Raw genomic sequence first — 15,253 nt, forward strand, 5'->3', positions numbered from 1 at the left:
GAGAGTCTTTCTTCTTCTTCTTCTTCTTCTTGGCTTAACGACCTCTAAGGTCACGCCGGCTATCAGATGGCTTACTAGACTTGCCGATACCACGTAGTTGGATAGTCAAATCCTCACTACGGGGGGACAGGCCCGGATGGGATTTGAACCCCGGGTCCTGGCGTATGAAGACTGGCGCCGTTGTCGCCTGCACCACCGATCCACCCGGCGAGGCTTTTGTTATCAAATGAATAAGAAAGTAATCTACTAGATCAGTTCTTACTACTGGGAGACGAACTGCCTAGGATTCGACCTTCGCCATTATCGCATCTACCCAATGGATCCAATGGATAAAAAATGTATTTATCACTTAAAATAACCTTATAAGCTGCGATCAAAAAGGTTTTCTACGACACACACTTGAGTTTTTTTTATCCAATGTTCGCTTTATTTTATTTTATTTCTATCTTTTCATTAATTGAGCATCGAGTAATGAAAACAATTTTCTTGTTTCTTAAGCAATCAATTATCCAGCACCTGCAAATACACCTCACCCCACCCTGAAGTGTGTGTGTGTGAAATCACAACAGCATACAAATGGGATAATATAAAATAAGTGAGCAAAACGTAAATCACAAAATGGGGGTTTCCAAACTCCGGACCACACAAACATACTCCTCAGCCCAAGCGATTGGAAAATCACTTCCCTAGCAAATACATTTTTTATGTGCGACGATCTATTTATTCGGAATGGTCAATCGTTTCGTTTAAACGAATTGGTTTCGGGCCTTGGCATCAAACCAAACGGTCAGCGTGTAAAATGGACACGAGAGCATGCCGGAAACGAAAACAGCACAATCCAATTCCTATCGAACAGGCTGAAATTTATTTTCTTAGGCTCCCACCAAGCAATGGACATGTGACTGAAGGGTTCGGGCACCTTTCTTTCCACAGGAAGATACGTTTAAACCTTAATACAATTGTATTTTGTTCCTTCATCGAGGGTGTGGACACAGGGATAAAATATACCATTAAAGAAATCAAACTACTGAACAACCATCACCTGTTACGGAGGTCTCGTACATCTCTCCGTATCGAACCGATTTTCACACTCTATTTTAACTCAATTAATGTTTCACAAATGCTCTGACAGCATTTCGAGCTCGTCCAGATGTATTTTCATGACTCGCCTAAGTGAAAAATGTAACTTCGATAAGGGACATGGCTGAACAAAAAAAAAGCAGTTCAAAATTCTAGCTGGTGCTTCACACCGACGACGGTAACGACTCAACCGGACGACTTTTTGTTGACGTGAAGCACATTAAATATTTAGCTTATACATTTTAAACGGACCCAATCCAATGCCCGAAAAGTCAAGTTTCGTGTACACAAAGCGACTGGATGGAAACAAAACACATCCGCGACACAGGCGGCGTCGTCGTGTGTAGCAACAATTGTCCTATCAAGCAGAAGGCTCGCAATCATTTCCGGATGCATTTGGCTGGACTTGAATGCACACGAAACCCTTGGAAAACTATCCGGAACATCATCAAACATCAAGCATATCCTCCAGGGAAACACCAATTTCATTCCCAACCCGTGTATAGGTCCCGCGGGAATGCAACTTCTGGATTGTGTACATCTCTGTTTCCCCCGATGTGTTCGCTTTATCGCAAGTATCGAGCAGCCGGTTTTTTGGTCGGTTGGCAGGTTGCTCTGCTTCTGAAAGCAAAATTTTGCTTTCCGTGGATGAAAACCATGAAACAATTGTTGTTGAAACGGTGGTGCTGGTGGTGGCGTGCTTGATTTCATAAATTTATTAACTCTACTTCCTCGGTTGCACTCTACCGGGTGTGCAAAACCCAGGATCTACGAACCATTTTGTGCTCTTCACGCACTTACACACTTGCACCCCTAATAACATTATAAATATGTTTATCATTTTTCCCATCCTATCGTTCCTAGTTCGAAATACTCGTTGGATAATCGGAGGGGTAGAAAATCACACGCGAAAATGATACTTTCCAAACACACAAACGCGCCTCTTCGACCCATTAATCGCTCACGAATTAAGGGTGGGCGCGAGTGTCGTACGCTTTATCCATACCAACAAGTGTACGGGGCCATGAGGTTCCCATGATTTTCGGACCGATTAACTCGCAAGAAAACATATCCGCGGTAACGAGACCCCGATGGCTGGCAGGATGGTGGTATATCGTCACGTGGCTGCCACGGCTGATTGAGCTGTCTGGTGCACCAGACCATGTTGGGTTGCTTCGGCTGAAAGTGAACAGTAAGGTTCTATGGCGAACAGGATGAGTCCCGGGAGGTTCAACGACTGCAGCACTTACATGCCGGGCGTATGCATCGATCCCAGGACGCGTTGCAGCATGGTTGACGCGTGAGTAAGCTAATTGAATTATTTTCTCAAGTACCATACCAAGCCACGATACATCGGAAAGAGGCAAGATGCAATGGTCTGGTAATCTGGAAGCATTGTAATACCTTCGGTCGCATATTTAAAGCGGCAGAAGATGTATTGAGTAATTGTCGATTCATTGACTTCATCATGCTGTGTCCGTTGGATCGGAGAGAAACAAAATTGCACTTGTTTTAACACATTAAATTGCTGTGAAAATGTATCGAACTTGTAACTATTGAACTTGTGGAATATAGACACACGAGACACAAGGAATTGCAGTCAAAGTTGCAGAAACCTGTTATGGAAGAGTCTACAGAACTGCGACAAATATCTCAAGCTGACAAAATTATACGCGATAACTACTCAAATCTGTTTATTCTTAAATGAATTGGACAGCTTTCATTATATCTCAAAAATCCCAATTGACCGAGATAACGTAAGAACCTCTTCTCTCGCAAACCATCCCAGTCTCAGTCTGCACCAGTGTCAATTGTTTTTCTCTACCTTCATTTGTTTCTGGGCTTTTGTTAATGCAAATAAATTATTCATCCCGCCTGAAACATCATCCTCCATCAACTAGCGTATTTGCCCTAAATATGATCGGCTAATTTTGGATTGTGCGTTCCTACTTCATGTCCGGGGCGTTTCAGCCCACCGGAAGCGTTGATTAAAATCTCGCAAATTGAATTCTTTAAAGATAAATGAATTTCACCTGACTGGGGAAAAAAAACAACGGTTAGCTACTGCGAGTTTCTTAAGTGTAGGTGAGCATTTGCAAAAAAAAAAGGTAAGACAGGTGTGAAAAAGCAAACCGTTCTTCAACGGCCTTTTCGACACCGGTTGTTACAGTATCCAGGGATTTTTTCTTTCGTGAAAACCTTCTATGATGAACGCCAAATAAAACAAAACAAAAAAAAGGAAATGGACAAATACAAATAGAAACATGCTCATCAAAAAGCGCAGAAGAACCTGTGTTGATTTTTCCCTCATGCCTGCCTGACTGGTCTTTTCGTACCAATTGTGACAAATAAAAAAGACGACATTCAAACGTCACAACGAATATGTCTCGTTAAACCATGGAGTGACTAAACGTGACTGTCCGGTGAAAAGATTCACTTGTTCCTATTATTCTTAGTTACAAGCGAAACATACCCTAGGGGAAAATTTCCGCCCGTTTGCCGGTAAGCTGCAAACTGCCATGGTAGATGGAACGACTCCCAATACTCTTCTGCTGCAAGCCAAGAAGCACAACAGACAATCATTCATCCACATAAATTAATTATAAAGTAATACGAAGCAGCTCCGGGGACCCGCAAAGCGGGTCACGATGAGAAAAAGGGGTCCTTTTTTTGTTTGCAGGACCAGCTCGACTCCGAGGCCGCATATGAAAAAAGAAGGCTCATTGAAGGGATGAACGATTTTGATCGGTGTGTTGCTCTTTTGAAGTGTCCGGTTTGCCGTTCGAATTGCGACCCCTGTTTTTGCTATTTTCACCCCCCGAGCGAGACCTTTATAATCGTCAGGCTGTACAGTTTCATCTAGTGTGAACTGTTTCAGAACCGGGAACAGTTCGTCCGGGAGTTAGATCGACAAACGATTAGATTGCAACGAAAAAATATGTGTCTCACACCAATAATCAGGACTTATGCCAGGAGGATTATTGGTGTAAGCTGTACCTTAACCACCGTACACAAATCATCGTTTGTACTCACGCCGATCAAATTACAAAACTAGATGAATGTTTGTTTGGTCTGTTTTTTCCTTGCCACCGGCCGGGATGATATCGAGCAAGTGTTTCTAAAGCATTTGCTGCAGTTCGCACTGGCCAGTAGGAAACTGGACAGCACGTGTTGGTTAGCAATCATTGGGTGATATGCTAGCTGTGTTCGTTTTTGTCAGTTTGACAAATTAATGATACGTTTGAGCCCCCAAATCCGATGCAATTCTCCCTCAATGATTAGTATCAGGAGGATTATCATTTTCATCGATCTATAAACATAAAAGAAAGTATCATCGTTGCTTTTCTGCTTGATGTTTTCCGATATCAAATGCTGTTCTATTATAAAACATAATATAAGCAAACTAAAGAGATACTCAAGCTTTAAAGGCTGCAGTACCCCTGTCTTAGACTCGCTCTAGGGAGCATGAAATCTACACACATGTCCCTAGAAGTGATGACCGGAGTGATGCCGCTCAAATTGCATTTTGAAATGCTGTCGCTTCGCCTTCCAGTCCGTTGTTCAGTATCAAATCCCTTGATAATAGAAAATTTTTGAAGCACTTCTAGAGACAGCTTCTAAGAGCAAAATCTTAAAGATCTACGAAGATTTTGTTGCCATACAAGTGCATCCTAGCGCTCCACAGGCATTAAATCGTGCTGCCCTTCCTGAGAACTACAATTCCATTTTAATAACAGATTCCTCATTGCACGAGGAAATTAAGACCATACCCAATGATCTTCGCCCGAGGGTAGTTCCGGGTATTTTCATGAACAAGTATGGTCATTTAGACCAAATAAGCCAGTACTACACTGATGGATCATCCTCTGAGGAGGGCACTTCGGTGTTTTTGGCGAGTCCACCGAAGCGTTTTTCAAATTGAGGAAGCCATGTAGTGTTTACACCGCAGAGCTAGCCGCAATATTTTACGCACTATCGATGATAGCAGCGAGACCTTCGAAACCAGTACTTCATCTTCACTGATAGCCTTAGTGCTATTGAAGCACTGAGATCTCCAAAGGCTGTTAAGAGTCAGGATTTCATCACCATCAAAATCATTGAACTGCTTGACTCAATGTTCGACAAGGCGTTTAGGATCTCGCTAATCTGGGTCCCTTCTCATTGTGGAATTCCCGGCAATGAGAAGGCAGACTCACTGACTAAAACAGGCGTCCAAGAAGGCAGAGCATGTGAGAGGCGGATGAACTAGAGCCTTTACTCGATCTCTCCGCAAGTGTCCCTGCGGCCTTGGTTCGATGGGCTCTCTGTAGACCGGACGACATCATACGAATGATGTCTCGACTTATGTCGAATCATTTTGCGTCGAATGCTCATCTACAGCGTATAACTCTGGCTCAGACAAAAGTGTGTGGCTGCGGTGACGCATTCCACTATGTGGATCAACTTCTGTGGTCCTGCGCGGAATTTGAAACCGCAAGACCCTCCTTGTTGAGCGCAGTCGAGAATGTCGGCAGACGACCGGGTACTGAAGTTAGAGAAGTGTTGGCTACCAGTGACCTCATGTAAGGGAGGTCATGAGGAACATTTACCTTACTTGAGGATCATTTACCGATTCGCCAAAGACAACGGTCTTGTCCTATGATTCCGCATCCCTAGTATACTTTCAATCCTTATTCGTAGTCCTTATTTGTAGTGCCACGGGTGGCGTTGTTGAAAGTACAGTGTTCTCTACTCCAGTCCAGCTTTGGCACATTGACAGCGTTGGCGTCGGGTTCGGAGCGTTTGGCGGGTTCAGTCTCGAGAGTAGTGAAGTCGCTTTCGCTGCTGAGGGATAGAGCTTGTCGATCATCCTTTGATTGGACGTTGACTAGATTGAGCTTGGAATGTCATTGCTGGAATGCACTGGAGAACACTGTACGCAGACAAATAAATGTTCGTGCTGTCTTAACGATGTTTGTTTGTTTGTTTCAGTCGAGACCAAACTACAAAGGCCAACAATAAAACGGCCACAACACCACAATAGCCGGAATTCGGATATAACCAACCACCATCACAATAGTCGCAACAATAGTCCCGGACCATCAAAACGCACAACATCCACCAATACATCATCAGTATCATCATCATCATCATCACCATCATCACAACCATCCACAACCGAGTATGTCCGGAATAAGGCAAAGAATAAGGAGGAAATGCCTTATCAATATGATTATAAAATTAATTCAACACAAGCGGTGTTGACAATACGGCACTGGACCGTCATAATCAATTGTAAATAAAAAAATAAATATATAAGCAAAATAATGTAATATTTATAATTTTAAAAACCAAATTCTGTGAGGAAAAATCCTGATTTGATGTACTTTTCATAGGACCTACGGGAAAGTAACATTATGTTGAGCGATGAAACCTCTGCCTCAACACAATTCGATTCTAGTTTCTTTCGATACCTGCGTGTAATACTTCCTATCTAAAAGAAAGATGTTGTTACCTTAGCTAACCGGAAATTGCTTCAAAACTATCATCAAACTTCCGCAAACAACACTACAAGCTACTCTATCCGCAATATCCTACTTTAGAACAATTTATGCTTATCGCCGGAAAGGGACGCTTATTCACATAGGAAGAGCGTTATAAAGAAGAACCCATAATTTGACCCAAACAACCGCCAAGAACGGGACACGCAGCGAACCTTTCAATTAAGTTGCACCACTTGCACCGTCAGCCCGACCAGCGCAGGGACAACTTAATTGCGGTGATCTTTTTTTTTTTTGTTGCATTTTTGTAATCCTCAATCAACCTTTACCGCCCCAATTGATGTCGCTTACATTACCAATCATCAAAAAAGAACACACACGCACAGATAGAAAACAAACATTACGCCCCCATTGCTTCAACGTGGCAAGATGTCTTGCCTGTTTCTTCTATTATAATACACTTTTTTGCACAGTTCACGGTTTGAAGTTGAACCCGCGAGAAGTGCAACACATCATTTAACATAGTTGCGGGTCCATCGAGGCCAGACGTTTGTTACACAATGGCTGCAACCTGTCCTTGCTACCGGAAACAGCATACCCGCACGACGAGAAAAGCGTTCGAAGATTTCGGAGACAAAACGGACATCGGGTCAAACTTCAACAAATGCATAATCGTCGCTTCCTTCTCCTCCTGGCTCCAGTCGACCATTATCAAATCATCGTTCCATCGTTGGCGTGCTGCTTTCGAGAATTACGGTCACGTGGACAATCCCGGAACGTAGCACCTGCATCCGCAGATTTAGTGAGTGTGTGTGTTTTGTTTCCTACTGCAACTTCGATTGACTGACTGTGGGGTGTTGTGACGGCTGATGGATAGGTTTTTAAGCATTTTTTTGACGAGGATCACTGATGCCGGACGATACACCCCGCTTGAAGCGCAATTCGTCCTCGACTGGACGACCGTTGGCCAAATTACCACCGATTCCACCGTTTCCGTTGCCTTCGTCGGGATCCATTAGAAATTGTGGTAAGATGAATGCGGATCCTGCTGCCTCGGAACTGTCGTAATTGTTACTGGCCAGCTGGAACGTGTCTTTACTGGGATGCCCAGCAAACAGACTAGCGATGCGTGAATCACAAGGGTTTCGCAAAAAACGACGTAGCAGAGTTCTAATAAAATAAAACAAACGATTAAACTCATACTATGGATCGCATTTCACTGCGATCTTATTTGTACATACTTTTCATTTGGCTTTAGAGCGCTCGGTGCCCCGGGAGACATGCCGGACACCAATCCCTGGTTAGCAACTGGTTCCACCGACGAGGATCGTTTGCCGTTTGTCCATCCACGGGAGTACTGAAACGTTTGGGCGTTTACCAACACTACAAGCCCGACTAGTAGAAGCGCAATCGTGCGCGTGTGGGGCATTTTGAACCAGACCTAAAGCGGAAAATTTGACTGATTTTATGCTCTCTTTCGCTAATCACACACTGAAAAACTCCACCTTAAAGTGTGCGAAAAACGTTTAACACCACTACTGCTCCGAAAGCTCAACACAGTTTAAGCACTTGAATTTTCAAACTGAAAATAATAACGAATCACCGTACAGCTTCCAACTTTACACCAGAATGCTACAGGTTTCAATCGACTGTCGCTATTCCAAATCCTTTCTGACACTGTTGGCTAGATCGTGTCCAACAGCAGCCTTTTATACTACTTCACAGCATCTTCATCCCGTCTTCAGTATCGGTTCACCGTTGAGCGCATCAACTCAAATCAGTTCGACGAAATCACGTACTTGAAAACCCCTTCTACCTTTTGTCCTGTTCGGCGGATCCTTCTGCGTGAGGTACACGCATGCACGCACATTATCCTCAGCAGCAGAAAACACCAAACACCTCCCACAACCGACACACTTCATTGCCGACAGGAACGGATCAGCATATCAAAGTCAATCAATTAAAGTGAATCGGATTGTGGCGAGAGTTGAAATTATGCAAATAGCACAACCAAACAAAAATCCACCAAAACCGCTCATACGCGAACGTGGTGCACGAAGTGGGAAGAGTGAATGGCTCCATATGGCATGCATACGCATCTTCTTGCTGCTATCCCCGCACAGTCAAGAAGCAGAGAAGCATCTTTGATCCTTGTTATTATTATACCCCGGCAAGTAGGCAGGCTGCCGTTCTTCCCGCCAAAACGATACATATGTGTGGATGATAACGGGTGGGGCTTTTCAGTGGGATTGAAAAACAAAAGGAGCTAAATTACGTTCCCCGGATTTGCTGACGTGCCAACGACAACGAGGTGTACTGCGGATGGTAGCGAAGCGGCAGAAAGACAGGATCAAGGTTGTTGTCGAGTAAGCGCCAAACGTATCATTTGCATAAGGGTATAGATAACCAAAGAAATACTTCCCACTCTACCAGTTCCCCTCAAGAAAGCGTGGCAAAGCGTTCCGAAGCGTGCATGCTGGTTATGAGCAATTAAGGGACTATTGTTGATCCATAAATACCGACTCCTTGCCGTTTCATCTTTGGATACATGCGTGTCGTGCGTGTAATAGATTTACTACAACGGTCACATCTCAAGGAAGGTCCAAGTAGACCTTGATTTAGAAATATCATGCCAATGGCTACTTACTGGATTTACGCAATGTGTTTTTCCAATTTAAATGCTAGTGAAAAAGGAAAATCCAACCAACAGTTCTAACTGTTATATACATATTTTCCACGTTATAAAAAAATCGGCAAGAAAGATTACTTGTTTGGTTTATCAAAAGGATGTATTGAAAACTTTGTTTACGTGGACTTTGTGGTGAGAGGCAAAGAGACAAGAATCCCTGGTTGTGGCACGTACTAAAGATCAAGTGTCGGTGCTTCCTTACGAAAAGTGGAGTTTCCACGACCACTCGAGCTACGTTATCACTAAGGGCAACCAACTGACTCGTAGAGCCTCCCCACGTAGTAAGGACTGACTGTCCAACTACGTTATATCGGCAAGTCTAGTAAGCCATATTAGATGACCGGCGTGACCTAGAAGTTAGTTGGAAGGAAATTGTTAAGTCAAGAAGAAGAAGAAGAAGATTCTTATGTGCCGTGAATTGTGCCCTGTATGTGTTAGTTTATTTCTTCCGCGAATGAACTCATGTATTGTACACTTTTGAATTGAATAAAATCAAAATTACCCAAATTAGTGATATTTCTAAACTTTAAGCAATAGGAGCATGTTCCGTAGTAATCCATCCAGCTATAATTTATTATATTACGACACCGTTCGGTTGGTATTCTACAATAAGTGTTCTTTATTTTATTCCCATTACTTCACAGATCCGTCACAGATCTTGGAATGTAATACATAAATAACAAAATGGTAAACCACTAATTGTCCACGATTTGCTGGACGTTGCCATTCAAGAAATCCCAATAATCTGACCTGTACTAAAAAAAAATTAAATTTTCAGATGTTTAACACTGTTGAACGTGATTACTACACTATACGTGAAACTACACTTTACAAAACAAGAAACATTTGTTTTGAAAACGAAAAGATGCTTTAGAAACGAGAAAAAAAAACCGCACACCTATAAGAATAGAATTTAGAGAAACTCCTCTTTAATCATCGATTTACCTTCGCTATTGCGCGAAATGCGATAGTAACTTTCAAACTTTTCCAACTTCGTCAAAAACTCCTCGTCGTGCGTGATAACAATCAACAAAAATTGACCAGTTTCCCGTTCCGAAACAATCCGTCGCAAAGATTCGCACAGCGACTCTATGTTGTCTCGGTCCAAATTAGTCGTCGGTTCGTCCAGTGCCATCACGCCACAGTTGCTGCTAAACGTTTCTGCCAACGCCAAACGTATGATGAGCGAGGCAAGTACCTTTTGCCCAGCACTGCACCGACCACGCATATCTATCTCCACATCATTCTTTGCCTGAACGACACCGTACGTATAGACGCGGCGCCGATCCGATCGTTCCGCTACGCCATCGTCCATCGTATTGATGCGTATGTAATCGATATCGTTGCCACGATAGGTATCACGCCACAGGGATAAAACTGTCCTATTGATCTCTTGCATCTTTTCCGTGTGATATTCGCGCAATGCACTTTCCAGGGCGTCTCTGTACTTTTTTATGTCGCTTATGATTTTTCGGTAAACTATCGACTCGCTCAAGGTGGTGATATAGTTGCGAACTGCATTACGATATTCGCTGCGGTCCAACTCTTTCCGCAGCTCGTTCAACTGACGTTGGAGCTCACCGACCTGACCGTTAAGTTCGCTGCGCTTGGACTGCAGCCCATCGCGGAGATCAATAAGCTGGTCACGTTCTTTCTGTACGCTGCGCACCTCCATTTCTCCCATATTTTTATCCAGAACTGCTAGCTCAGCTTCTAGCTCGGACGTTTCACGTATCAAACGCTTCAGATCTCTATTGTCGATCAGATCGCGTTGTTGCAAATGTTGATTAGCAATGTCTTGCCGAAGCTTTTCGATACTTTTACCTTTATATTCCATGGTACGTTTCAGCTGGTCCTGTTCCTGCTGTACCTGTTCCTTTTTCAACCGTAGTCGGCTCAATTCGGCACCCAGATTAAGGATCGCCAGTTCGTCCAACTCACAACCCAAACGAACGATTTCCGTCTCCTCCCAACGCAACCCATCCAATGTTTTGCGCATTTTTTGAAGCTCCTTGTTGTTTGCTTCCTTTGTGCGCTGCTTTTGTTCCAGTTCCTTTTGAAGTTGAACTTTCACCGGATTGAGTTGCAATTCCGTCTCTTTTAATTCATCTACCAGCGTGGTAATCTTTCCGCTCAGTTCATTGACATTCGCGCGCTTCTGATCCAACGACTGAACCGATTCCTGTAACTTCAACTTTTTGGTCTTCATCTGATTGTTGCGCGACTGTAGGTTATTGAGCTTTTCCGTCTTCGTATCGATTGTGTTCTGCAGCTCATCTACCAAGCTTCGCTCTGTCTTAAACTTTCCGCGCAGTGTTTCACGTTCCGACTTGAGCGATTCTATTGTGACCCCTTCCGAAATGCGAGTTCCAAGCTGGGTTCTAAGCTCATCAATACCGCGCTTCATGCGTTCCAATTCGCTTCCAAGCTTGTCTAGCACGCTCATGTCACCGGCAATCGTGTTTATTAGCTGCATGTTTGCCGTTGGTTCCGACACAGCTAGCTGATGTTCTTCCAGCTCGTCCAAAGCGCTAGTCAGTCGCCTCTCTGTTTCCTGCAATTGCTGTTTCAGCTGTGGCAGCTCCATCTTTTGCTTTTCTAACCGTTCTGAAATGGGTCGCAAAGCAAGCAGTTTATCATAATCGGACCGATCCTGCTTAAGTGTTCGTTCGAGTGATTCAATCTTCTCCGGAAGTCGCCGAATTTCGTCCGACAGTTTGCCGCTTACGTCGTGAACGTCTTCACTCTCCAGTCCCTTCTCGCACACTGGACAACAGCGATCGTTTTCGATGTTGGAAATAAACTTACGATACAACACTACTGCCGATCGTGCCTCTCCGTGTTCCATGTTGTTTTTGAGTATTTTTTCGTTTAACTTGGCCAATACTTCCTCATACGCATTGCCCCGGCATGCGCTATAAATCCTTTCTTCCGCGTCTGCCAAATCACGCTCCAGCCGTTCAAGTTGATGCTTTTGGCTTTTGCGCGTTGTTTCCATTTCGGTCACAATTGCCTGTGCTCGGCGTATTTTTTCGTTCACATTTTTAACTTCCTTTTGCAAATCATCGTATAGGTTTTGCAGGTTGCTCTTGTAGTTTGACTCAATTGTACGATCGGGAAATAGGCGACGCAAGCTATCCCCATGCTTATTGCGCAATCGGCGAAGCTCTGTCGCACGGCCAGTACATTGCTGTTCCTTCAGAGTTAGTTCCTGTTCCTTCATCGCTACTGCGTCCAGCGAGCTTATGCGCTCTTCCAAACGATCCAGCTGATCTTGCAATTGATCACGTAGCTGCTTTCGCTCGCTAAGTTCCTTTCGCATTTCGGGCAAATTGGCAGCTCTCACCTGCGTTTCGTACTCTAGGTCGAGCCGATTGATTTCATCAATTAATCGTTTCAACGTTTCAGCAGATCGTTCTATTTCGGCCACCTCGCGCATTGTTTGTAGCTTTTCTCGTTCCAACTGTTCTATTTGTTTGCGCTTCGATGTACCATCGCTCTCTAACGTAGCCTTCGTTTCGCGTAATTTATCAATACTTTTTTGAGCCCGTACATCTTCTTCGTCGATTTTTTTCGTTTTCGATTGTACATCCTGCTCTTGCTTTTGCAAAGCGTTTCGAATCGAGTTAAGTGTTGATTCGATCACGTCGGCACCAATCGCAATATCACCATAGTCATCGGAGAGCGGCAATGCAAGTTTTTCCCCGAGCGCCTTTATCTTTTTGCCCCGTTCAATCTGAAGCTCGCGTTCTCGTTTCTGTTTTTCGGCTAGCTCAATCTTTTGCCCTTCGATCGATTGGAGCTTGTTTTGCAGAGAACGATCCTGTGACTTCAATCGTTGCAGTTCCGCATCTTCCTCTTCCAGCTCGGAATGCTTGGTGGCTGACGTTTGCTGGAATATTTTAATTTCCACTTCCAGCTCAGCCAATGATCCTTCAAATAGTTTTTTTATCTTTGATTTCAACTGTTGACTTTGCTCTTGTTTGCTCTTAATTCTAAAACAAGAACGAAATAAATACGTGGATAATCTGTGATAAAATTATTTCTACTTACTTTGAGCTAAATTCTATCTTTTTAGCTAATAATGATGAATACTTGCGCTCCACAAGAGCCAGCTGCTCCAGCTTAGTGTGGATCGGTTTGATGTCGCTTTCCAAGTCCCCAATAGTTTGATTCAACTTTGCCAACTTTCGATCACCATCCTCCAGCTGCAATTGTTTAGTTTCTGCTTGCAATTTGATATTCTGCAACAGCTTTAAATCGCCAATCTTTTCCTTCAGCTTTTCATTGTAATCCTTGCTTATTTTAATCAACTTATCGATGACCCGATTATACTCGGTCGTTCCGAAAATGGCATCGAACTTTTTCTTCAACTCTTTTGGTTCTTCCAGCGGCCAGCACGAATCTTCCTGATGGCAAAATATGACATTGTTTAGTATGGCTTTTGAAACACCCATCGCGTCGCACATCTCATTGTTAATGTCCGTAACACGAGACCGGGTCATCGTGATTTTCTCCTTCGTTTGCGCGTACTCCATGGTAATAGTCGAATCCATTGTTTCGAACTTGGGGCTCTTTCCTTTGTGCGTAATTTTCATCGAACGAATGGCCGTTACGGTGTTGCCGGTAAAATCCTTCACCATTAGCTTCACCTGTCCCAGGCTTTCCACCGTGTTGAAAATCTTCGGGTCGTGCACAAAGCCGACACCACGATGGGTGCCTGGTGGAACTTCTCCGGTCAAACCATACTTGAGACATTCGATGATTGTCGTCTTTCCACATCCATTTTGGCCCACGATCAATGTAAGTGGCGACCGAAAGTTTATTTGCTGCACGCAAATGAACAGACAATTGAGTTTGTTATCGTACAGTTTTGTTTTGTTGATGAATGCCACTTACCTGTACATCCTCACGTTCCACTCCAAAACTGCGTATTCCTCGTATTTCCAGCTTATGTATCGTAGACATATTGTTCCGGTAGAGGTACGGTATTGATACAGAAAAATTCACGAACTGATCGGAAAAGAAGCGCCAATTTTGCTTACGGTTTGACAGTTTATATTTCGCACTCTTCTAGCTTTCCAGTCTGCTTTCTCACTTGTTCTTTGAGTTGTGCTGCTGGATAGTGGGCATCGATAAGTAAATATGTTGGTCAAAGCACTTCTTCTGAGAAAACATTATCCGAATTATGGATTTATTCAAACTTAATCTGTAAATTATTCCAAGATTAAAGAAATGATAAATAAAGAAACAAAACTTTTATCGAAGACAGTAAAAATACATTTTACACATGGTTTGAATATTTCGTAAACAAATGTTCGAATCGTTTAAAATGACAGCTCGTCATCTAGTTCGAATCCGCATCAGCATACCTCGGGAATCTTCGGCTTTAGTGTGTGTGAATGTGTGTGTGTATGTTTTCATATATGCAGCCCTCTTCACCAACACTATCCCAAACTCACTGGCGATGAAGAATAAAACCTTCGTTCCATACACGTCCGTTCAATGTGTGGGTTGCGTGTGTGCCTGATGATCTTGCTTGGATGGTGGCGCTGAGCAGAAAAAAACGCGAATTTGAGGGAAATCGTCAGACGGCCACTGTGCGTTGTGCAGTTTCATTGTGGTTTCGCTGTTTTCGATCTGCCCCGTATGAATAAACACATTTTCACCCAGTACGTGAGTCATTCGCTGGGTGAGAACAAGGGGTGTTAAAAGTTAAAGTGAAGTGACTAGAACGCAATCATTCTTCTTGAGCACCAGACAAGAGTAAACGTTGCCAGTGTGATGAGGTGAGAAAAATGAGTCAGTGGAATCACCTACCATGGTGATCAAATCCGGAAGTACCGTGTTTGTTGCATGTCGACCAAGTATCACCTATCACCAAGCCACTCACTGCCTACCTCCGTTGGTCATTGGGAATCTAAGATGTACGGCTAAAGGAGGGCAAGTCGTGTACAGTCGTCGTACTACCCTTACTGTATGTGCGCCCGTAACGTGAATGCGT

At 43.6% G+C, this 15,253-nt stretch overlaps 2 protein-coding genes across 2 annotated transcripts; both read right to left on the reverse strand.

Moving 5' to 3' along the window:
- Nucleotides 1-7,375: 7,375 nt before the first annotated feature.
- On the reverse strand, nt 7,376-7,997 carry LOC126559292 (pro-corazonin-like). The gene is made up of 2 exons (XM_050215425.1): nt 7,802-7,997; nt 7,376-7,730 (listed from the first exon to the last, which is right to left on the reverse strand). Exons 1-2 carry the CDS (start codon nt 7,987-7,989, stop codon nt 7,442-7,444), a joined length of 477 nt encoding a protein of 158 aa, XP_050071382.1. The 5' UTR covers nt 7,990-7,997; the 3' UTR covers nt 7,376-7,441.
- A 2,151-nt stretch (nt 7,998-10,148) lies between these two features.
- LOC126556754 (DNA repair protein RAD50) lies at nt 10,149-14,217 on the reverse strand. The gene is made up of 3 exons (XM_050212227.1): nt 14,149-14,217; nt 13,303-14,078; nt 10,149-13,244 (listed from the first exon to the last, which is right to left on the reverse strand). The coding sequence occupies exons 1-3, from the start codon at nt 14,215-14,217 to the stop codon at nt 10,163-10,165; spliced, it is 3,927 nt and encodes a 1,308-aa protein (XP_050068184.1). The 3' UTR covers nt 10,149-10,162.
- Nucleotides 14,218-15,253: the final 1,036 nt, after the last annotated feature.

The sequence above is a fragment of the Anopheles maculipalpis genome, chromosome 2RL, assembly GCF_943734695.1.
Source record: "Anopheles maculipalpis chromosome 2RL, idAnoMacuDA_375_x, whole genome shotgun sequence".
Taxonomy (NCBI): domain Eukaryota; kingdom Metazoa; phylum Arthropoda; class Insecta; order Diptera; family Culicidae; genus Anopheles; species Anopheles maculipalpis.